Source organism: Coregonus lavaretus, assembly GCF_964263955.1.
Source record: "Coregonus lavaretus genome assembly, chromosome: 4".
Classification (NCBI taxonomy): domain Eukaryota; kingdom Metazoa; phylum Chordata; class Actinopteri; order Salmoniformes; family Salmonidae; genus Coregonus; species Coregonus lavaretus.
The window spans coordinates 4,773,097-4,797,553 of NC_139991.1; the positions used below are offsets into that span (position 1 = coordinate 4,773,097).

Genomic DNA, 24,457 nt, shown 5'->3' on the forward strand with positions numbered 1-24,457 from the left:
GGTAACTGGTACAAAGTGGAGAGCCTGAGCTATCATACTCTCAAATGCTGAGGCTTGAACTGTGACACGGGAGCCAGATAGGAGATAGACTTTATTTATTTCAGAAGCAAGGTTTTTCCATGTTAGCCAACATCAATCTGACTGTTCTTCGCTCAGTTCAGACGGAATCAGCGGAAAACAAAGTCAACAGGGAAAATGCTTTTGCTGATTTTATCATTCAAGTATTTCTTTTTTTCTCTTTATTTTGTAACATCCCAACATTTTGAGAATTGCCTGGAGGGGTGCGCATCCCAGGTGGTCGCACTCTGTGCCTCTCCCTGTCCCTCTCTCCCCCCTCAATCTCAAAAAGGGAATATGTGCATGAGATTGTTCCTCAGCTCACCCCTTCCTTCCTTCCCTCCAAACCCCCAGTATTACCGTGCTCCGTGCATGTGTTTCTGCTAGCCTAGAATATCTTAAGGTGTGAGTTGGAAAGGGTAGACATCTCCAGATTTCCCCATGGATTCCAGCATCACAGCTAAGGCATGTTGAGACTCATATCACACAAAGGGAATTACATCTTTCCAGATTGAGGGCACAGGCAGCAGCATATCTTTATGTGACTGTGCATATGCCTGTTTCCCTCCCTGACTGCATGTCTACAACCTCATGTAACCTCATGTAACAGTGGAAGTGAGAGAAACCAGGAAAAAAAAAAATAACATCTCATTTTCCTACCAATATATCATAAAAAATAGATATTTCTAAACCGTTGATATGTTTGGTGTTAGCATGTAGTTATTGCCATTATCATGATGGATATTTAGTAAATTCCACAACCTAATTAAATGGCATCAGGACAGTGAGAATCTTGACCCCCAAACCTTTCACTGTTCCCAGACATCACGATCACACCATTCTCAGTATACAGCATAGTACACACTCTCCCTCTCTCACCAGTCACTTATTTTCTCTGAACTACAGTAAATTACAAAATGGTAGCCGGCAGTCACCATGGTAAATCCCTGACAGTACATCTATCTGCATTGCGGTTTGGCAGGCAGGCAGGCCAGAGCCCAGGCAGGCCAGAGCCCAGTGTGTCTCTTCACTGGTTAATCCCTCACTAAACTGGGAAGAGGAGGAGGGGGGGGGGGGATTCTACTGATGCGAACCATGTCACATCACATCTGGAGGGGGGGCTACTCTAGTGTCGTGACGGTAATGCACACGACACCAGCATTCTGGGTTTCCACTGCTGCTTAGTGTGTGTGTTTGTGTGTTTGTTTGTTGTATCCTATCTGGTCTTGGCGGCGTTGGGTAATGATTTTGAGAGCAGCCAGGGAACCCCAGAAGGGGCTTGTGTTGTTGTGAGGCTAAGCAGCGTGTTGTGACATGCCAGCAGCCCCAAATGGCTTTAGAAGCAAATGGCAGTGAGTGCATGGTGCACAGTGTACAGTTACAGCCCCATCCCCTCCCCTCTAAATCTCTAATGAACACTTGGTAATTAGGCAGGGTCTCTTTGGGAGGGACTAATGGAAGAAGGTCCTGAAGCTGATTAGTCCTCGATGCTACTGAGGCTCCAGAGACCATCTGTTCTCTTCTGTTCTCTTCTCCCCATCTTCAATCCCCCTTATCAGAACTATTCAATGAAATAGTCATCATTCCTCCTCGGGTACTGTGCATTCACTGGAACTGTCCCTTGTACATTAACACATTTGTTCCCAAATACACCCATTTCCTAACCCGAAATGCCCTATTTGTTACTCATAAACCCTAGTTCCTTTGCCAATACACCTCATCCCTGTTACTTGCCTATCTCAGCCCTGTTACCCACTTTCTTTAGGCCTGTATTCCCCAAGTCACCAACAGTAACCTATATTCAGCTATTCGCTGCACATTCCAACCCTGTTATTTGTATAACTAAGTCCTATGACCTCTGACCTTTTATAGGCTAATCATTTCATAAATAAACTCATAGTAAAGTGGTATAACACATGTGCCCCAGCCCCATTAACTTTTTCCTACCACAAATTTGTTGCCAGAAAGAATTTGAATGGGCAATAGACGTCCATCCAGACCCATTACCTGTATGAGCCTTGTGTATCCTTACACCCCATTACTCAAATAAACCAGGTACAGTGAGGGAAAAAAGTATTTGATCCCCTGCTGATTTTGTACTTTTGCCCACTGACAAAGAAATGATCAGTCTATAATTTTAATGGTAGGTTTATTTGAACAGTGAGAGACAGAATAACAACAAAAGAATCCAGAAAAACGCATGTCATTTTTTAAATAAATTGATTTGCATTTTAATGAGGGAAATAAGTATTTGACCCCCTCTCAATCAGAAAGATTTCTGGCTCCCAGGTGTCTTTATACAGGTAACAAGCTGAGAGTAGGAGCACACTCTTAAAGGGAGTGCTCCTAATCTCAGTTTGTTACCTGTATAAAAGACACCTGTCCACAAAAGCAATCAATCAATCAGATTCCAAACTCTCCACCATGGCCAAGACCAAAGAGCTCTCCAAGGATGTCAGGGACAAGATTGTAGACCTACACAAGGCTGGAATGGGCTACAAGACCATCGCCAAGCAGCTTGGTGAGAAGGTGACAACAGTTGGTGCGATTATTCGCAAATGGAAGAAACACAAAAGAACTGTCAATCTCCCTCGGCCTGGGGCTCCATGTAAGATCTCACCTCGTGGAGTTGCAATGATCATGAGAACGGTGAGGAATCAGCCCAGAACTACACGGGAGGATCTTGTCAATGATCTCAAGGCAGCTGGGACCATAGTCACCAAGAAAACAATTGGTAACACACTACGCCGTGAAGGACTGAAATCCTGCAGCGCCCGCAAGGTCCCCCTGCTCAAGAAAGCACATATACAGGCCCGTCTGAAGTTTGCCAATGAACATCTGAATGATTCAGAGGAGAACTGGGTGAAAGTGTTGTGGTCAGATGAGACCAAAATCGAGCTCTTTGGCATCAACTCAACTCGCCGTGTTTGGAGGAGGAGGAATGCTGCCTATGACCCCAAGAACACCATCCCCACCGTCAAACATGGAGGTGGAAACATTATGCTTTGGGGGTGTTTTTCTGCTAAGGGGAAAGGACAACTTCACCGCATCAAAGGGACGATGGACGGCGCCATGTACCGTCAAATCTTGGGTGAGAACCTCCTTCCCTCAGCCAGGACATTGAAAATGGGTCGTGGATGGGTATTCCAGCATGACAATGACCCAAAACACACGGCCAAGGCAACAAAGGAGTGGCTCAAGAAGAAGCACATTAAGGTCCTGGAGTTGTCAAGGTGACGTGTATGCGGTGAACGAAGTCAAGCGCAGGACACTGAGCTACTGGCAGACGTACTTTACTTGCACAGTAAATGAACATACAAAACAAAAACCTCCTAACAGGGAGGAACAATACTCGCATACAACAGCAACTGCCGACCTCACGGAAAACAATCACACACAATAACCAATGAGAGACAGGGGGTTATAAAGGGAATATAATGTAACATAATGGGAAACAGGTGTAAACAATAAAGACCAAACAAGACACCGAAACATAGATCGGTAGCAGCTAGTACTCCGGGGACGACGAACGCCGAAGCCTGCCCGAGCAAGGAGGAGGAGCAGCCTCGGCTGAATCCGTGACAGTGCCCCCCCCCCCCCCTTGACGCGCGGCTCCAGCCGTGCGCCGACCCCGGCCTCGGGGACGGCCAGGAGGACGCGGAGCAGGGCGAGTCGGATGACTCCGGTGGAAATCCCTCAACATGGAGGGATCTAGGATGTCCCAGCACCGTTCCTCCGGACCGTACCCCTCCCACTCCACGAGATACTGCAGGCCCCCCATCCGACGCCTCGAATCCAAGATGGAACGGACTGAGTACGCCGGAGCCCCCTCGATGTCCAGTGGGGACGGAGGAGCCTCTCGTACCTCACTCTCCTGGAGTGGACCAGCTACTACCGGCCTGAGGAGAGACACATGGAACGAGGGGTTAATGCGGTAATTAATGGGCAGTAACCTATAACATACCTTGTTCAATCTCCTCAGGACTTTAAATGGCCCCACAAACCGCCGACCCAGCATCCGGCAGGGCAGGCGAAGGCGCAGGTTTCGGGTCGAGAGCCAGACCCGATCTCCCAGTGCATACACCGGAGCCTTACTGCGGTGGCGATCGGCGCTCGCCTTTTGCCGCCTGATAGCCCGCTGCAGATGGACATGCGCAGCGTTCCAGGTTTCTTCCGAGCGCCGAAACCACTCGTCCACCGCAGGGGCTTCGATCTGGCTCTGATGCCAAGGTGCTAGGACCGGCTGATAACCTAGCACACACTGAAAAGGCGTAAGGTTAGTTGAGGAGTGGCGGAGTGAGTTTTGGGATATCGCTGCCCAGGGGATATATCCCGACCACTCCTCCTGCCGGTCCTGGCAATAGGACCTCAGAAACCTACCCACATCCTGGTTCACTCTCTCCCCCTGCCCATTACTCTCGGGGTGAAAACCTGAGGTAAGGCTAATCGAGACCCCCAGACGTTCCATAAATGCCCTCCATTATCTAGAGGTGAACTGGGGACCCCGATCAGACACTATATCCTCAGGTACCCCGTAGTGCCGGAAGACGTGTGTAAACAGGGCGTCAGCAGTTTGTAGGGCTGTAGGGAGACCTGGCATAGGAATGAGATGGCAGGCCTTCGAAAACCGATCCACAACGACCAAGATCGTCGTGTTCCCCTGGGAGGGGGGAAGGTCCGTGACAACATCCACCGATAGGTGAGACCACGGCCGTTGTAGAACGGGTAGGGGTTGTAACTTCCCTCTGGGCAGGTGTCTAGGCGCCTTACACTGGGCGCACACCGAGCAGGAGGAAACATAAACCCTCACGTCCTTACCTAAAAAGTGGGCCACCAGTACTTCCCACTAAGGCAGTGCACTATCTGACCAATACCAGGATGACCAGAGGAGGGTGACATGTGAGCCCAATATATCAATCGATCACGAACCTCGAGCGGCACGTACTTCCGACCCTCTGGACACTGTGGGGGAGTAGGATCGGTACGTAACGCCCGCTCTATGTCCGCATCAACCTCCCACACCACCGGTGCCACCAGACAAGACTCCGGAAGTATGGGAGTGGGCTCAAATGACCTCTCCTCTGTGTCATATAGTCGGGACAGGGCGTCTGCCTTAACGTTCTGTGACCCTGGTCTATAGGTGAGCTTAAATACAAATCGGGTAAAAAACATAGCCCACCTTGCCTGGCGAGGGTTCAGCCTCCTCGCTGCCCGGATGTACTCCAGGTTACGATGGTCAGTCAGAATGAGAAAAGGGTGTTTAGCCCCCTCAAGCCAATGCCTCCACACCTTCAGGGCTTGAACCACAGCTAACAGCTCCCTGTCCCCCACGTCATAATTGCGCTCCGCCGGACTGAGCTTCTTAGAATAGAAAGCACAGGGGCGGAGTTTTGGTGGCGTACCCGAGCGCTGAGACAGTACAGCACCGATCCCAGCCTCGGACGCATCCACTTCAACTTGGAACGCCAAAGAGGGATCCGGATGTGCCAGCACTGGAGCCGAGGTAAAAAGGTCCTTCAGATGTCTAAAAGCCCTGTCCGCCTCAGCCGACCACTGCAGACGCACCGGACCCCCCTTTAGCAGGGAGGTAATGGGAGCTGCTACCTGTCCTAAGCCCCGGATAAACCTCCGGTAGTAATTGGCAAAACCCAAGAACCGCTGCACTTCCTTCACCGTGGTGGGAGTCTGCCAATTACGCACGGCTGAAATGCAGTCAATCTCCATCTGCACCCCTGACGCGGACAACCGATGTCCCAGGAAGGAGATGGACTCCTGGAAGAACATAAATTTCTCCGCCTTCGCATACAGGTCATGCTCCAACAGTCTACCAAGCACCCGACGCACCAGGGACACTTGCTCGGCTCGTGTAGCGGAGTATATTAGAATGTCATCAATATACACCACTACACCCTGTCCATGCAAGTCCCGGAAAATCTCATCCACAAACGATTGGAAGACTGAAGGAGCATTCATTAACCCGTATGGCATGACGAGGTACTCATAGTGACCCGAGGTGGTACTGAATGCTGTCTTCCACTCATCTCCCTCCCTAATGCGCACCAGGTTGTACGCGCTCCTGAGATCCAATTTTGTGAAGAATCGCACCCCGTGTAATGACTCCGTCATACTAGCAATCAGAGGGAGAGGATAGCTGTATTTGATTGTGATCTGATTGAGACCTCGGTAATCAATACACGGGCGTAAACCCCCATCCTTCTTCTTCACAAAAAAGAAACTCGATGACGCAGGGGAAGTGGACTGCCGTATGTATCCCTGTCTCAGAGATTCGGTGACATATGTCTCCATAGCCACCGTCTCCTCCTGAGACAGAGGATACACATGACTACGAGGAAGCGCAGCGCCTACTTGGAGGTCTATCGCACAATCCCCCTGTCGATGAGGTGGTAATTGAGTAAAAAGAAGGCGAGTGCCAAATCGGCATACTCAGGTGGAATGTGCATGGTGAGAACTTGGTTCGGGCTTTCCACCGTCGTTGCCCCTACGGAAACACCTACACACCGCCCGAAACACTGATCAGACCATCCCTTGAGAGCCCTCTGTTGCCATGAAATGTTGGGGTCACGAGAAGTTAACCAGGGAAGCCCCAACACCACGGGAAACGCAGGAGAATCAATCAAATACAAACGAATTATCTCCTCATGGCCCTCCTGCGTTTTCATCCTGAGAGGCGCTGTGACTTCCCTAATCAATCCTGACCCCAAAGGGCGGCTATCTAGGGCATGGATGGGGAAGGGCACATCAACTGGTACAATAGGAATCCCTAACTTATAGGTGAACTGGCAATCGATACAATTCCCAGCTGCGCCTGAATCTACTAGCGCCTTATGCTGGGAATGAGGAGAAACCTCGGGAAACACAACTTTAATACACATATGCGCAACAGAGAGCTCTGGGTGAGTTGGGTGCCTACTCACCTGGAATGACTCATCAGTGCGCTGCCTACTGCCTCGATTCCTAGGAGACCCTCCCCAGCACCGACCAGCAGTGTGTCCTCTGCGGCCACAGTTGGTGCAGGGGACGGCCTCTCTCCTGGTCTCTCTCCTGGTCTCCCTAGCACCAGCACCGAGCTCCATAGGGGTCGGCTCGGATGTGCTGGGGGATAGAATGGACGGCCCTGAATCCGGACGTCCGCGGGTAGCCAACAGGGTATCCAGGCGAATTGACATGTCCACCAGTTGGTCGAAGCTGAGGTTGGTGTCCCTGCAGGCCAATTCCCGACGCACGTCCTCCCTCAGGCTACATCTGTAGTGGTCGATGAGGGCCCTCTCATTCCATCCCGCGTTGGCAGCCAGCGTCCGGAAGTCCAGTTCGAACTCCTGTGCGCTCCTCCTCCCCTGTCTGAGGTGGAATAGACGCTCACCCGCCGCTTTACCCTCTGGTGGATGATCGAATACTGCCCTGAAGCGGCGGGTGAACTCTGCATAGTTGACAGTAGCGCCGTCTATTCCCCCCCACTCGGCGTTGGCCCACTCCAGCGCCTTGCCGGACAGACAGGAGATGAGGGCGGACACGCTCTCGTATCCTGAGGGCACCGGGTGGATGGTTGCCAGGTAGAGTTCAACCTGGAGCAGGAAACCCTGACACCCGGCAGCTGTGCCATCATAAGCCCTCGGGAGCGAGAGCCGAATCCCACTGGACCCTGGAGGTGAAGCGATGAGCATCGCCGATGGTGGTGGTATCATCGGAGGAGGTGTAGGCAGACCCCCTCTTTCCCATCGCTCCATAGTGCTCACCACCCGTTCCATGGCGGTGCCGAGAGCCTGGATCATGGCCGCTTGTTGTTCGACGCGTTCTTCCATTGATCCGCTCCTGCTGACTCCATGTATGGTGTGTGATTCTGTCAAGGTGACGTGTATGCGGTGAACGAAGTCCGAGCTACTGGCAGACGTACTTTACTTGCACAGTAAATGAACATACAAAACAAAAACCTCCTAACAGGGAGGAACAATACTCGCATACAACAGCAACTGCCGACCTCACGGAAAACAATCACACACAATAACCAATAAGAGGCAGGGGGTTATAAAGGGAATACAATCTAACATAATGGGAAACAGGTGTAAACAATAAAGACCAAACAAGACAAACACCGAAACATAGATCGGTAGCAGCTAGTACTCCGGGGACGACGAACGCCGAAGCCTGCCCGAGCAAGAAGGAGGAGCAGCCTCGGCTGAATCCGTGACAGGAGTGGCCTAGCCAGTCTCCAGACCTTAATCCCATAGAAAATCTGTGGAGGGAGCTGAAGGTTCGAGTTGCCAAACGTCAGCCTCGAAACCTTAATGACTTGGAGAAGATCTGCAAAGAGGAGTGGGACAAAATCCCTCCTGAGATGTGTGCAAACCTGGTGGCCAACTACAAGAAACATCTGACCTCTGTGATTGCCAACAAGGGTTTTGCCACCAAGTACTAAGTCATGTTTTGCAGAGGGGTCAAATACTTATTTCCCTCATTAAAATGCAAATAAATGTATAACATTTTTGACTTGCGTTTTTCTGGATTATTTTGTTGTTATTCTGTCTCTCACTGTTCAAATAAACCTACCATTAAAATTATAGACTGATCATGTCTTTGTCAGTGGGCAAATTTACAAAATCAGCAGGGGATGAAATACTTTTTTCCCTCACTGTAAATCCATGGGCATACTCATATAAAACAGGTCAACCCCAGTGCACAAGCATTCATACAAACTAGGTCTACACATGTACTTCAGCCCCAATATTCTTACAGACCAGGCATACACCTGCACGTCTAACTCAATATAGATTTTTTTTCAAACAGGTCTACTGCTACATGTCAGCTCCAATTGTCATAAAAATAGGTGTACTTCTGCATTTCAGCCCCAATATTCATACAAACCAGGTCTACACCTGTACTTCAGCTCCAATTTTCATACCTACAAAGTGTGCACCTGTGCTTGAACCCAATTAGTCAACTAAGCCAGGTCTAAATGTGCCGAAGCCTGAATAGTCAAACTGTAAACCTGGACTACCCCTGCACCTCAGTTCCAGTACGCCTATAAACCAGGTCTACACCTTTGACTGAGTCCCAGTAATAATATAAACCAGATCTACACCTGAATATCTCATCCCAAATACCCACATGAACCAGGTTTACACCTGTGGCTATGTCCCAATACTCTGATAGTCACGTTCGTTTACAGACGGGACGGACCAAGGTATGCATACATGTTTATTATACCGAATAAACACAACGACACAACGACAAAACAACAAACTAAACGAAACGTGAAGTCCAAGGTACACAAACAACATACCTCACACGGAACAAGATCCCACAACCCACTAGTGCCAATAGGCTGCCTAAGTATGGTCCCCAATCAGAGACAACGAGCGACAGCTGCCTCTGATTGGGAACCACACCGGCCAACATAGATCTAGAAATACTAGATCTAAACATAGAAAATGCAACATAGAAAATCACAACAAGGAATATACACACCCTGACTCAACATATAAGCGTCCTCTGAGTCAGGGCGTGACACTGATAAACCAGGTCTACCATTGTGCAAGAGACACTTAACAAACAAACTTATTGACATACAATATTTGTTAAGTTATTATACTTATTCAGTTTATGGGTCTATACATGGCCAATTCCCCCTAAACTAACAAAATATGAAGTTTTACAGTCAAAATCATTGATTTAAACATATGTAAAGGCTAATGGATAATTGTAAAATTATCTTTAAGATCATCTTGATCAAGTTTATCCAGAACCCAACTCAACTTCAATCTACTGAAAAAAGAAATAATCTGCTATGATTAAATAAATACAGTGCATTCTTAAAGTATTCAGACCCCTTGACCTTTTCCACATTTTGTTACGTTACAGCTTTATTCTAAAATTGATTAAATAATTTTTCCCCTCATCAATCTACACACAATAACCCATAATGACAAAGCGAAAACAGGTTTTTAGAAATTGTTGCACATTTATTAAAAATAAAAAACAGAAATACCTTATTTACATAGACCCTTTGCTATGAGACTCGAAATGTAGCTCGGGTGCATCCTGTTTCCATTGATCATCCTTGAGATGTTTCTACAACTTGATTGGAGTCCACCTGTGGTAAATCCAATTGATTGGACATGATTTGGAAAGGCACACACCTGTCTATATAATGTCCCACAGTTGACAGTGCATGTCAGAGCAAAAACCAAGCCATGAGGTCGAAGGAATTGTCTGTAGCTCCGAGACAGGGTTATGTCGAGGCACAGATCTGGGGAAGGGTACCAAAAATTGTCTGCAGCATTGAAGGTCCCCAAGAACACAGTGGCCTCTATCATTCTTAAATGGAAGAAGTTTGGAACCACCAAGACTCTTCCTAGAGCTGGCCGCCCGGCCAAACTGAGCAATCGGGAGAGAAGGGCCTTGGTCAGGGAGGTGACCAAGAACCCAATGGTCACTCTGACAGAGCTCCAGAGTAGCTCTGTGGAGATGGGAGAACCTTCCAGAAGGACAACCATCTCTGCAGCACTCCACCAATCAGGCCTTTATAGTAGAGTGGCCATACGGAAGCCACTCCTCAGTAAAAGGCACATGACAGCCCGCTTGGAGTTTGCCAAAAGGCACCTAAAGGACTCAGACCATGACAAGATTCTCTGGTCTGATGAAACCAAGATTGAACTCTTTCGCCTGAATGCCAGGCATCACGTCTGGAGAAAACCTGGCACCATCCCTACAGTGAAGCATGGTGGTGGCAGCATCATGCTGTGGGGATGTTTTTCAGCGGCAGGGACTGGGAGACTAGTCAGGATCAATGGAAAGATGAACAGATCAAAGTACAGAGAGATCCTTGATGAAAACCTGCTACAGAGCACTCAGGACCTCATACTGTGCAGCGACACTCCCCATCCAACCTGACAGAGCTTGAGAGGATCTGCAGAGAAGAATGGGAGAAACTCCCCAAATACAGGTGTGCCAAGCTTGTAGCGTCATACCCAAGAAGACTCGAGGCTGCAATCGCTGCCGAAGGTGCTTCAACAAAGTACTGAGTAAAGGGTCTGAATACTTATGTAAATGTGATATTTCAGTTTTTATTTATTTATAAATTTGCAAACATTTCTAAAAACCGGTTTTTGCTTTGTCATTATGGGGTATTGTGTGTAGATTGATGAGGAAAAGATGTGTTGAATCAATTTTAGAATAAGGCTGTAACGTAACAAAATGTGGAAAAAGTCAAGGGGTTTGAATACTTTCCGAATGCACTGTATAATAAGGTAGAGCCACTGTATTTTCCCATTGGTCACAAATATGACCTCTAAGATATTTTCATATACCACAAGCATCATGGACTCAATGTATTAAAAATGAAGGCACAGTACAAAAGTTTATTTTTTTCTTACTATTGTGAGTGATGGGATTAAATGGGTTAAGGAAGGGAGCGAGGGAGGGAGGGGGAGAGAGCAACTTGCATAGTTTGGGTAATTTAAAAAAAGACAGTAAAATCACCAGGAATTAAGCTAAAATGAGTTTAATTTAGGAAATCCATTCCCAAGTATTCCCACGAATAAAAAAAGAGACGTGATCGTGTAATCAAGGTAGGAAATTATTGTTATTTTCAAATACAATCTCTTTTTGGGCTTAGTTGGGGTCAATTTGCAGTGTTGAAATTATTATAATTATGTTCCGGCCCCCCGACCATCCGCTCCGACAACAATCGGCCCGCGGCTGGATCTAGTTGCCTACCCCTGGTGTAGGAGAAAGGGGATAGGTTAGAGAGCTCCAATACAATTTTATTTAACCTTTATATTTACAGGGAGTCATGCTGAGACCAAGATCTCTTTCTCAAATGATCTATGCATACACATCAATACACATCAAAAACATCAATACACATCAATATACACTATACTTAAGCAATAAGGCACGAGGGGGTGTGGTATATGGCCAATATAGCACGGCTAAGGGCTGTTCTTACGCATGACGCAACGCGGAGTGCCTGGATACAGCCCTTAGCCGTGGTATATTGGCCACGTACCACAAACCCGAGAGGTGCCTTATTGCTATTATAAACTGGTTACCAACGTAATTAGATCAGTAAAAAATAAATGGCAGACGGTCGATATACCACGGCTGTCAGCCAGTCAGCATTCAGGGCTCGAACCACCCAGTTTATAAACATCAATAATACACATAAAAAACATCAATATACACTATACACATCAATAATACACATCAATATACACATCAATATTCACATCAATACACTAAAAGCAAAACAAAATCATAGAAAACAATCTTCAGTAAAAAGGTCCTCAATCAGCCTTTTGAATTGCCCTAGCCTAGAGGCACCAATTCATCCAATTTCAGAGAGCCTTGGAGATTATTCCACAAGTCAGGTGCAAAAAAACTAAAAGCAGATTTACCTAACTCAGTGTAGATCGAAGGGATCTCCAGAGTTAGCCCTCCCTGAGGCCGGGTCTGGTATCTCGTACATCTAGAAGTTAACAATGAAGGAAGGTAAGGCGGAAATGTATGCAGGAGGGCTTTTTCAAACAAAAAGAGTGCAATGCGTTAATCTACGAGATTTAATAGAGGGCCAGCCTACTTTCTGATACAGAATGCAGTGATGTGTACTGAACCTATCGCCCGTAATAATGTGTATTGTGCTATGATTAACTGTGTCCAATGGCTTCAGAACAGTGGCAGCTGCATTCATATAGACAATATCCCCATAGTCTATAACCGGTATGAATGTCGACTGAATGATTTGTTTTCTGCTATTTAATGAAAGACAATCAAGCCAAGGACATGCAGTAGCCTACACTCTTAGAAAAAAGGGTTTTTAAGCTGTCCCCATAGGAGAACCATTTTGGGTTCCATGTAGAACTCTCTGTGGAAAGGGTTCTACATAGAACCCAAAAGGGTTCTACTTGGAACCAAAAATGATTCTTCAAAGGGTTATCCTATGGGGTCAGCCGAAGAATCCTTTTAGGTTCTAGATAGCACCTTTTTTTCTAAGAGTATAGCCGTGGACAAGTTGATCGACTTTTTGTGTCTTGCAGGAGGAGCTGTTGTCATTAGCCTGGGCCTGGCTGGTGGTGTTAATCTGAAGGGGGTTAGAGTCCCTTCTCTTCCTCTCCTCAGAGAAACTTCTTACTGCTGAGTTAAGGCTCTTAAATTGGCCCAGAGGTACCCCTTCAAAATGCTAGCAGCTTGATTATATATTTTCACAGCTTGTAAAAAATTAAATTAGGAAAGTAACATAATATATATATTGAATACTGAATATTGAATAGTGCATTAGGGAAATTTGAATATTATTTAACACTCTTGTAATTCTTTGTCATAGCTATGTAAATGGTTAGAATTCCCAAACGTCCCTGAGCCCCCCCTCCCTGGTTATGAGAATAGCCAATTACGAGAGTGAAGCTACCATATCACAGGCATGCCGAGAATATGAGTTACACCACTGAAGAGGACACAGAGAACATACCTCTGTAGAGTCCAGAAACACTCAAATGTCCAGGAGTCACCTCACCATTATCACTTATCCTCCTTCACAGGTTGTCTCACAGTCACAGGCTGCTGGATTAACTTCTGCTGCTGCTGCTGCCATTGACTGCTCTGCTCTCACAGCCATGAATTCAATTACATCTAGACTACCTCCACATGACAATGGCATGAAAGTCCTGAATTGAAATTTCATGGCGCACTTAGAGCTCTCCTTTAACATTTACAGAACTTTCAGATCGACATCAGAAGTGTAGCGAGTGTTATACGGTTCTTTATTTTCTGTTGCCTTGTAGAGAGCTCTGAATGGGGGTGTGAGGGTGCAGATGTTCAAGGCTTCAATTAACACTGTGTGTACCTTACTCATATGGAAGGCAAGGATGGAGAGAAAGAGAGAAAGCGAAAAAGGGGAAACAAATAAATGTTTAGAAATTATAATTAAGTGGCTGACATCATCAATTATTTGGTAAGGATTTGCATCCAGGAGGAGATAGTGAGAAGGGAGGTACATGAGGGGACTGGGGAGAGATAGACAGAGACATACTCTTTAAAAAAAGGGTTCCAAAAGGGTTCTGCGGCTGTCCCCATGGGAGAACCCTTTGAAGAACCCCTTTTGGTTCCAGGTAGAACTCTTTTGGGTTCCATGTAGAACCTTCTGTGGAAAGGGTTCTACATGGAACCAAAAAGGGTTCTACCTGGAACCAAAAAGGTTCTACCTGGAACCAAAAGGGGTTCTTCAAAGGGTTATCCTATGGGGACAGCCGAAGAACCCTTTTTGGTTCTAGATATCACCTTTTTTTCTAAGAGTGCAGAGAGACAGAGACATAGAGAGAGAGAGCGATAGGAGGAAGAGAGCGAAACAGAGAGAGCACAGTATGGCCATATGGAGAGAGAGAGAGGGTAGAGAGTGGGGAGAGAAAGATGAGAGAGTGAGGGAGGGATTGTGCAGTAAAACAGCATCAAGCGCTCTAAATCCCTTTCTCTCATGGGAACAGAGTGTTGGATTGAATTGACTGACACATCCGGACAGCAGAGGTTTACGGTTAGAAAGTGGATGCCCTGGAGACCTGATTAGCTTCTCAATTCAGGACAATGATTGGATTTATCCAAGTAGCAGAAGAAGAGGAGCAAGGTTCCTTCTGTTAGTGAAGTGATGGCTATGAGGATATAACATCATTTCCTGTCACGCTGGGCATTATCAGCGACATTACTTCCTCTAGAGAGATATATCCCCTAGTGGCGTGTTCCCTACTCCATGGTGTCTCCTCCGCTGGGCTCCAGCAGCTCTGATTAATAAAGCAGCGAGAAAGAGAGAGAGAGAGAGAGAGAGAGAGAGAGAGACTCTTAGTAAAAAGTGTTCTTCGGCTGTCCCCATAGGAGAACCCTTTTTGGTTCCAGGTAAAACCCTTTTGGTTTCCATGTAGAACCCTTCCCAAAACTGTTCTATGTCAGGAGCTGATGTGGATGTGGTGTATGAGTCAGGCGCAGGACACAGAGGCTTAGTCCAACAGACTTTACTTGTCATAAAGTGACAAAATACAAAATACGGGCCTCGAACAAACAGAGGCGAGCGATTATGCAAACTGTGCGTAAAAACACCAAAACAAATAAACAGAGCAGAAACTCGCAGCTCCTACGGACAGGCGGACAATAACACACAACACAAGACTAACCAAACGAGAAACTTATAGGATACATAATTAACCAAACAGGAAACAGGTGTACACAATCAGACAAAACCAAACAGACATCGAAAACATCAAACGGTGATAGCTAGTACTCCGGGGACGACGACCGCCGAAGCCTGCCCGAACAAGGAGGAGGAGCAGCCTCGGCCGAAACCGTGACATTCTACCTGGAACCAAACGGTTTATACGTGCCGAAGAACCCTTTTAGGTTCTAGATAGCACCTTTTTTTTCTAAGAGTGTATATGCTAATATTCACAACACAAACAGGGCATTATCTTCAAAGCCCCTGTTTTTTTCACTTGGCTAATGCCCTTTCATGCTGAGGGGAATCAAATTGTAATGCATTACAAAGCCAAGGATAAATGGATGATTTCCGCAATGACAGTGTTTTATGGGAATACAGGAGGTTAGAGGACAACAAGAAAACCTAAATCGTTGAAACGGAGCAAATGTCTGTGACAAATCTGATGCTTCCCAGTTCCCACAGTGAGATATCAACAGGGCAGAGAAAGACAGACAGACAGACAGACAGACAGACAGACAGACAGACAGACAGACATACAAGTTACAGAGAAAGACAGACAGGTTACAGAGAAAGACAGACAGACAGGTCACACATGTCATCTTCAGTAGAGGATCTCAAACAAGCTTGTTTAGCTCACATTTTGGCATCATAACCCAATGAGGCTGAAGCTTAGGAGTACCACATGAGTACTTTCTCATTGTGTTGGACAGGATTGGACAGGAGGCCTAGTTCTCTGAAGGAGAGGAAGAATGTGGCTCTTTTTCTAGAATCATTCTGGTTCATCGTCAGATCAGTAAATGTTCCAATTTATGCCAAGGGATTTCATTTGAATAGACTTCCTGATAAGAGATAGATTCAAATGCTTAGCTCATGGCAGGGCTTAGAATTATTCTCTCAGATGCCCCGGGAATGAATATCTTCATGTTTTTTTCTGCCTCTTTCTTCTTTTGTAGTCCTTTCATTTAGTTTTCCAGATTCACGTTCTTCATCGATTTTCATAGCACTCTGCATTGTTAATGTTGCCATTTTATATATGAATTATGCAATATCAGAGTATAACCAGGATTAAAGGAATATGATACTCTAGTTCTGACCATGTTGTTTTGAGGTCTTTTATCTTAGATGCATTTTGTGTCTATATCTGAGTGTAGTTTGCTCTCAAACTGTAGTTTGCTCTCACCTTTCAATTTCAGCTGCATCCTCCTAATTCAGATGGTCTACCCTTGAACTCCTGTGTCTATTGTAGCGTTGTGTGTGTCCGTATATGTGCATACAGCCGTATATATGCTTGTGTGTGTGTGTGTATGCCTTGAACGTGATCACGGTATGCAACACGTTAAAAAGCTCCTTCATTCTGTAGAGGAGAGGAGGGGCGAGGAGATGGAGGATGAGAAATGTGATTCGGAAGGCAGGCTCAAGAGCCTCTGGTTAGATCCAGACGGACAGAGACTTGTCTACATCTGAGGATAAGGTGAAAGACAGAAGTGAAAGCTGAGTGGAGGTCAGAATTATAGACCTTTCTTAGAAAGACGTCAGTCAGAAAGGAGAGTGTTGAAGGAGAGCAAAGAGGGGATTGAAAAGATAGATTTAGAGACAGCACTAGGAGAGAGAGAGAGAGAGAGAGAGAGAGAGAGAGAGAGAGGTGCAGTTGTTGCTCTTCCATGAAGTGAGAGCGAGCATTATTTCATTAGCTGGCTCCCTCCCCTTTTCTGCCTTGACGTGTGTGTGTGTGTGTGTGTGTGTGCGTCAGCAGTGAGCACGTTGTGCATTGTGCGCTCACGTTGCGTGACCTGCTCCCTCCGACTGGACAGGCCCTGGTTGCCTCCGAAATGGCACCCTATTCCCTATATAGTGCAATACTTTTGACCAGTGCCCAGGGCACTAGATAGGGATAGGGTGCCATTTTGTAAGCAGCACTAATGTTTTTCTTCAGGCACTGCTGCGGGCACCTCATCACAGGGGTCTGGTTCTCTGATGTCTCCCTGGAGGTAACATGTTTCTCTCTCTCCTGGAGAGGGAGGATGAGAGGTGGGATGGAGGGAGATAGAGGGAGTGTGTGGTAGAGGTCTGTGGCTGGAGGGAACAGGTTTCTCTCCTGGAGAGAGGGGGAAGGAGAGAGGGAGGGTGTGGTTAATATGAGGTCTGTGGCCACAGAAACAAGAGTGCCGTACGGTAGTGTCTATCATTTCTACACAGCCTCTCTCCTCTTCTCTGATTTGTAAGTAATTCCGACGCAGAGCTATCTATTTTTTAGGAGAACATTCTCAGAGGATGAAATGGCTGTCCACTCTGACTGTACATTCATCTGTTGTAACAGTATTATGCATGTATGCAGCATATCAGGGATGATCAAAGTATAACCTAGCCTTAACCGTAGAATAGACAGAGCGACTTTCCATTCAGGCAGGGTTTAGTGTAGTAAAGGTCAGTGATGTTCCTCTACCTGCTGTTGTTTCTTATTTACTGTGTGCTTTGATCTCTCTCCTGGTCCAAGAGAGATGTCATTCTCCTCACACACACGTCCTCACTGTAAAACCAGCCTCTGTCAAATCGTGCAATAGTAGATATTAGCTCAGGTGCCACAGGGCTTTTGTTGATACCAATTGTAACACCTTACACAGATACATAGGGACACGCACACTCAGGGAGGGACACACAAATGCACACAGACACACACACACACACACACACACACACACACACACACACACACACACACACACCATCAGCCAGCGTCTTGTATTGACATTTTTGAAATTCATGTCATTGCTCTGTTGTTCCATTGTTTGAACTGCTCTCTCTCTCCTTCTGTTCTCTCTTCCTCTGTTTGCAGACAGTGGTTTTGGAGGCGTGCTCTGAATGCTCTCTCTCATCACAGCTCCCTCAGTGGAGTCCTTCATTAAAACTTTTGTGAATCTCATATTAAGAAACGTTCTCTTTCTTTCCCTCTTTCTTATATTCATTGCTCTTTCTTTTCTTTCCATCCACCATCTTTTCCCCCTGCTCTGTTCATCCACCTCAGAAGTCTGCTCTGTTCATCCACCTCAGAAGTCTGCTCTGTTCATCCACCTCAGAAGTCTGCTCTGTTCATCCACCTCAGAAGTCTGCTCTGTTCATCCACCTCAGAAGTCTGCTCTGTTCATCCACCTCAGAAGTCTGCTCTGTTCATCCACCTCAGAAGTCTGCTCTGTTCATCCACCTCAGAAGTCTGCTCTGTTCATCCACCTCAGAAGTCTGCTCTGTTCATCCACCTCAGAGGTCTGCTCTGTTCATCCACCTCAGAAGTCTGCTCTGTTCATCCACCTCAGAAGTCTGCTCTGTTCATCCACCTCAGAAGTCTGCTCTGTTCATCCACCTCAGAAGTCTGTTCTGTTCATCCACCTCAGAAGTCGGTGCACTGAGAATCTAAATCAGAATGAAGCCAGTGTCTGTAACTAAATGGAGCTATCACAATCTCTTTCTGTGTGTGGTCTGCAGCCCCCATAGTAACTCTGCTAATTACCCAACTGTGATTACTCCTACTACCCCGCCCGCGCCACTTCTCATGCCACACATAAACCTGTGCCGCCTGTATACCCAACCACCCCTCAGACATAGGGGTGTCACTGATTATCAAGATCTCAACTGTCTCTGCTGAGTTGGTCTTGTGACTCTGTGGTGTTTCATGTTCCACATGTGATTGTTGTGTGTGTGTGTGCGTACGTGCGTGAGTAGGAGGTTCCTGTGTGATTTCCCCCTCAACCTTCTACCTTTTCTCATCAATGGATTCTGGTTGCAATCAGATACAGTACAGTACTTAGGGAAATGTGTTCCCAATCAGTGCCTCTCTCTCTATCTCTCTCTCTCTCTCCCCCTCCTCTTCTGTGCTGCCAGCCAGTGCATAGATTCAGAGTGGAAATATACCGTACTATAAACACCAGTCTGCTATTTTTGGCTTTTCTTTTGTGTGGGGCAAAATGTACAAGCAGTATTGTGTGCTGTGTGTATATCTGATGTGTTGTGTGTAATGGAGTGCTTGACCTCTAAGCCTTTAGTAACCTGTAGGGTATGACTCAGTCACAGTGCTGTGGGGATGGTGACCTTGGACTGACCTTATTGTGTTTCCTCTCTCTCTCTCTCTCTCTCTCTCTCTCTCTCTCTCTCTCTCTCTCTCTCTCTCTCTCTCTCGCTCTCTCTCTCTCTCTCTCTGTGTGTCTCTCTCTCCCTGGCCTGCAGTACAAACAGGTGGAGCAGTACATGTCCTTCCACAAGCTGCCGGCTGATATGAGGCAGAGGATCCATGACTATTACGAGCATCGCTACCAGGGCAAGATGTTTGACGAGGAGAGCATCCTGGGAGAACTCAACGAGCCACTCAGAGAGGTGGGAGAGGGCTGGGGGCTGTGTGCGGGTGTGTGTATTAAATAGAATACTTATTCATCGCAAAGGGACATTTTTGTGGTGATAATCACTGTTTCGATGTGGGACTAATTATTCTCTGAGCACTTTCTGTCTCTCTGAGGGGCTGTTACTAAAGCATCCATCTTCCTCTGTTTGTGTGTGTTCCTGTTTGCAGGAAATCATCAACTTTAACTGTCGAAAGCTGGTGGCTTCCATGCCGCTGTTCGCCAACGCGGACCCCAACTTTGTGACCTCCATGCTGACCAAGCTGCGCTTCGAGGTGTTCCAGCCCGGAGACTACATCATCAGAGAGGGCACCATCGGCAAGAAGATGTACTTCATCCAGCACGGAGTGGTCAGCGTGCTCACCAAGGGCAACAAGGAAACCAAGCTCTCAGACGGATCCTACTTCGGGGGTAAGAGAAATAGGACAGACTCAGATCCAGACAAAAGGTCACACACACACATTATGCTGCAGAGCTTAAACCTCTTCAGCTTTAATATTCATAATGGTGGCGTGGAAAAACACAGCAGCACAAATTAGCTTCTTAAGAGGTCAGCCTAGGTCTGCTTTTAGACACACTGCACTACTGCATGAGTGTAAATGTTCTGTTCTTGTCTCTCACGAGCTGGCCCTGATGACAGGGTTGTCTAAAGCACTACTCATTATTCTGTCTGTCATTCTATAGTGTATGGTGCCTGCTGATTGTATATGTTTTATGTGAGGCTGTTTACTATTCCAATGATCAACACGAGCTGTATTTTAATTGTACGAACATGCCAAATGACAAAGAAGAACATAGTTGACATATACAGTAGGGGTTGGAACCAAAATTATTTTCTAATCGTTTCGTTCTGAACAAAACCACTATTTTTTTGTTCAGTTCCAAAAAAGTACAGTTTTTCGTTCCTTTCTGTTCCTTTTTCAACCCGTGAAATCAACCGTTTTTACATTTAGCTTATTCAATTACTTCACCAATCAGTGCGGGTAGAGCAGGCAAGCTAGTTCTTTACATGAGTGATGGACAGACAAGTGTAGCCTATAGCGCAAGATGCAACTGAATTTTTGCGGGTGGGGAGAGAGCTAGAGAGGGTTGAGGAGGAGGCTTGAAGCGCTGGGCATCTTGTTATGACATGCATTATCTGAAGTAGGTCCACAGAATTATACCTAGGAGGAGTGGCTTCTATGGAGGAACTTTGAATGTCCTTTGAGCTAGCTAGCTAACAAGCTTGTGTGTGCAGAGTGGCATCAGAATTAAAAACATTTTGTAGTTAATAAATCCAACGTGATCACTAGGCCTATAGTATCCTTAACTACTAGCATTGAAAAAGTTAACCCATTCTTCTCTAGCTAAGAAAATGGGTGGCAGGTAGCCTAGCGGTTAAGAGCGTTGAGCTAGTAACCAAAAGGTTGCTTGTTCGCTTCCCCGAGCTGACTAGGTGAAAAATCTGTTAACCCTAATTGCTCCTGTATGTCGCTCTGGATAAGAGTGTCTGCTAAATTACTAAACTGTAAAACTGATTTAAAAAATCTCTCTCCCTATCTTTTGAATCACGCTTGTAACGTCAGTACAGTAGCCTATGCCTCTGAGGGGGGAGGGGCAGGGAGCCTAAACACACACACACTGGCAAAGATTTTCAGCTTGCAGGCAGACACTGGAATACGTTTCTGAGTGACAGAGTGAGGGATTTACATTGGCGCTTTGTTGCGTTTTTTTATGGGACTAGGAAAAAATAACGTTATTAACCAGTTCCCATGCTTTTAAAATAACGTAACAGTATGGATCACTTTCGTTCCTGGTTCCATTTCTGTTCCTTTTCATTATTTCCCGGTTTGCGGTTCTGTTCCCTGAACCGGTTCCAACCCCTGATATACAGTACATTATATATTGTCAAAGGGTCATTAAGGCTAAAATGCTTTCAGGCTTTTCAGTCCTGCATTTCCAAGGTAATACAGAACAAGCATGTGCTAGCTGTTCTTTCCCCCAACAGGGTCAGACAGTTTGTACTCTTCTCATGGTGTCTGGGAGTGTATGACGTGTTTGACTTCACTCTAGCCATAGTCCTCTTACCAAATACCAATTAATTTGGACAGTGACAGTGACAGTGTATCATTGAGAAGACACTGTTTAAGTAATGAGAAACCGCAGTGAAGCATTTAACAGCACATGACCTGCCTGCTGAAGTTTAATTACGCCGCTCCCTTCGCTGGACCGTCTCCGTGCCCTCTCCCTGGGGGGCGCCGCAAATAATAGAAAAATGGGAAGCAATCTATCTCTGTGTGTGTGTGTGTGTGTGTCTCCCTGGGTGAGGGAGGAGTGAAGCGTCATCTTTCTTTGTTGTTGTTTTCCCTCTATTTAAACATGTATTTGTACTTACACATGAATTGCATGGATCAACCCAAAGCACCACTGCCACTGCAAATGCACAGTTTTTGGAACGGAACTGGTTGCCTCGCATTAAATATTTAAGCCCTGGATCTGCAATTATTTCTCCCAAACACGTTAGATGCGCTGGGCTTTGCAGGTTTTGACTCCATTATCCGGCAGCTATTCCTGGCATCCAGGCCCAGGCTGGCTGCTCCAGGGGGAGGCAAGGCCAACCAAACCAAGCCCACCATGCAGCCATAGGGAGTTTGTTACCAAACATGAGTTAGTCATTCATGAAATTAATTGATGTAAGAGGAGCACCAGGGATATGGCACCTCTCTCTCTCTCTCTCTCTCTCTCTCTCTCTCTCTCTCTCTCTCTCTCTCTCTCTCTCTCTCTCTCTCTCTCTCTCTCTCTCTCTCTCTCTCTCTCTCTCTCTCTCTCTCTCTCTCTCTCTCTCTCACCCGCTCTCACTCTCTTTCTCTCTCTCTCACCAAACAGGAAGTGAGAGAGAGTGAGCATTTCCAAGAAACAAACACCAAGGGGCAGAGGGGGGTGGACACTCTCAGATAGAATGATGTGTGGGTGTGCATTTTCTGTATTGATGACTGCACTGTAAATGAAATGTATGTGTGTAAGCTCATTAACGTCCTGTACAGTACATGCTTGTCATCAGTAACACTATGCATTATTCACATTAATATACACTCAGAAGTCTGCTCCTGTTAACTAACTGTTGGATCAGCTTGCTCTGGAGAGCCTAATATAGGGAATGCGTGTGACATGTTGTGGATGCGAGTGCTGGGCAGAAATACAGCAATCCAGGGGAAGGGGACATATAATGTGACTGCAGTATTCAAGCCAAAGGACACATGGAGCATAGCCAGGCCCACTCACTGGACTCTCCTCTGGGCTCACACACACACACCACCCAGCTACTGTGGGGCTGCATTCAGACTCTCCTGTCTGGACAGCATCTAGAAGACCCCCTCCCTCCCCAGATTGGGTGTGTTATTGTGTTAGTATAGGTCATCCTTTGTTGCCTTGTGTAATTACTGTGTGACTGGTTGAACTGCAGCTCTCCTGGATAGTGCAGCACAGTTAGTAGAATGACCTTACAGTGGCTGGAGATGTCCTTCAGACCCTGGTGCTTATCAAGAGGCAGCTTTGATCGTACTTCTAAGATGGTTCACTTATCCTTCAAGTGAGCTGTGGCGGGGTTGATGGAGGGGGGCAGGGGTGGGGGAGGAGGAAAGAATCAACTGGACAGAGACAGAGACAGAGACAGGGACAGGGACAAGAGTCAAGAGTCAAGAGTCAAGAGTCAAGAGTCAGGAGTCAGGAGTCAGGAGTCAGGAGTCAGGAGTCAGGAGTCAGGAGTCAGGAGTCAGGAGTCAGGAGACAGGAGACAGGAGACAGGAGGCGAGACAGGAATGGGGACAGAGGCAGAGACAGGGACTGAGACAGGAATGGGGAAATCTCTCGTGTCATCTTGTGCCTGGACTGGGCTCAGGCTAGTCCACTCTGAGCCAGCTGCTCTTAATCTCTAGGCCCTTAAAGTTCAGGCTGGAGAGAAAAGCTTTCTGGTACCCAGGTGTCTGCTCTGAGCCCTGTCTCTACCTCTGTTCCCATTCCTGTCTCATTCCCTGTCTCTGCCTCTGTCCCCATTCCTGTCTCAGTCCCTGTCTCGGCCTCTTGTCTCTGACTCTGTCCCTGTTTCTGTCCCTGTCTCTGTCCCTGACCCTGTCCCTGTCTCAGTCTCAGTCTCTGTGGAAAAGCAGACTGTAGAGCTGCCAAATGGCTGCCCTGACTGAGTGAGTCATTGAGGGGGGTTGGTAGTGGAGTCGCAGGTAATCCTCTCGCCCCTTAACCCATTTTAACACAGCCGCACCACTCCTCCTAGAGAAGGTGGAACGGGGAAGGGAAAAGAGTCAGAGACTGAGTGAATCTATTCTGTAAGACTGTATTATAGTCACTGAGCTACACGGTTAACCTTTGAATTAAGCTAGCAGTTCCCCCATGCAGAATCTAACAGATCTAACAGCAGCAGTGTATAACAGTCAATTACTGCTGCTAGCATTGGAGGAAGAAGGAGAGCCGATGAGAAGTGACACGACACCAGCTATGGTGGAGGCTAAACCAGACTCTCCCCGACCCCTCTCCTCATCATAGGCCAGTGTGTATTTCCCTATGCTAATGCTGGGAGGGAGCGAGCGAGCGAACGTGGTGTGTCATGGGGAATCAGGCTGCCCAGTGCAGATGTTTCAAAGGTTAGAGAGTGTCCTCTCAGAGGGCCCGTGGGCTGCCAGGGGCGATGGAGATGGGAGCTGACAGTAGAGAACCAGAGTCCAGGTGAGGCCCCCCAGACCAGGCCGGAGGACATTGATACCTCACCATGGGAGACCCAGCTCATACACACACATAAACACACACATAA

At 46.8% G+C, this 24,457-nt stretch overlaps 1 protein-coding gene across 1 annotated transcript in view; it reads left to right on the forward strand.

Annotated features, from left to right (window-relative positions):
* LOC311128550 (potassium/sodium hyperpolarization-activated cyclic nucleotide-gated channel 4-like) overlaps positions 1-24,457 on the forward strand; it is a gene marked incomplete at both ends in the record, with an annotated part of 72,910 nt that overhangs the window by 40,435 nt on the left and 8,018 nt on the right. The window contains 3 exons of the mRNA XM_084160738.1: positions 17,205-17,259; positions 19,487-19,633; positions 19,827-20,067. Of these exons, the coding sequence (XP_084016864.1) occupies positions 17,205-17,259; positions 19,487-19,633; positions 19,827-20,067 (443 nt within the window). The remainder of the gene's footprint in view (positions 1-17,204; positions 17,260-19,486; positions 19,634-19,826; positions 20,068-24,457) is intronic.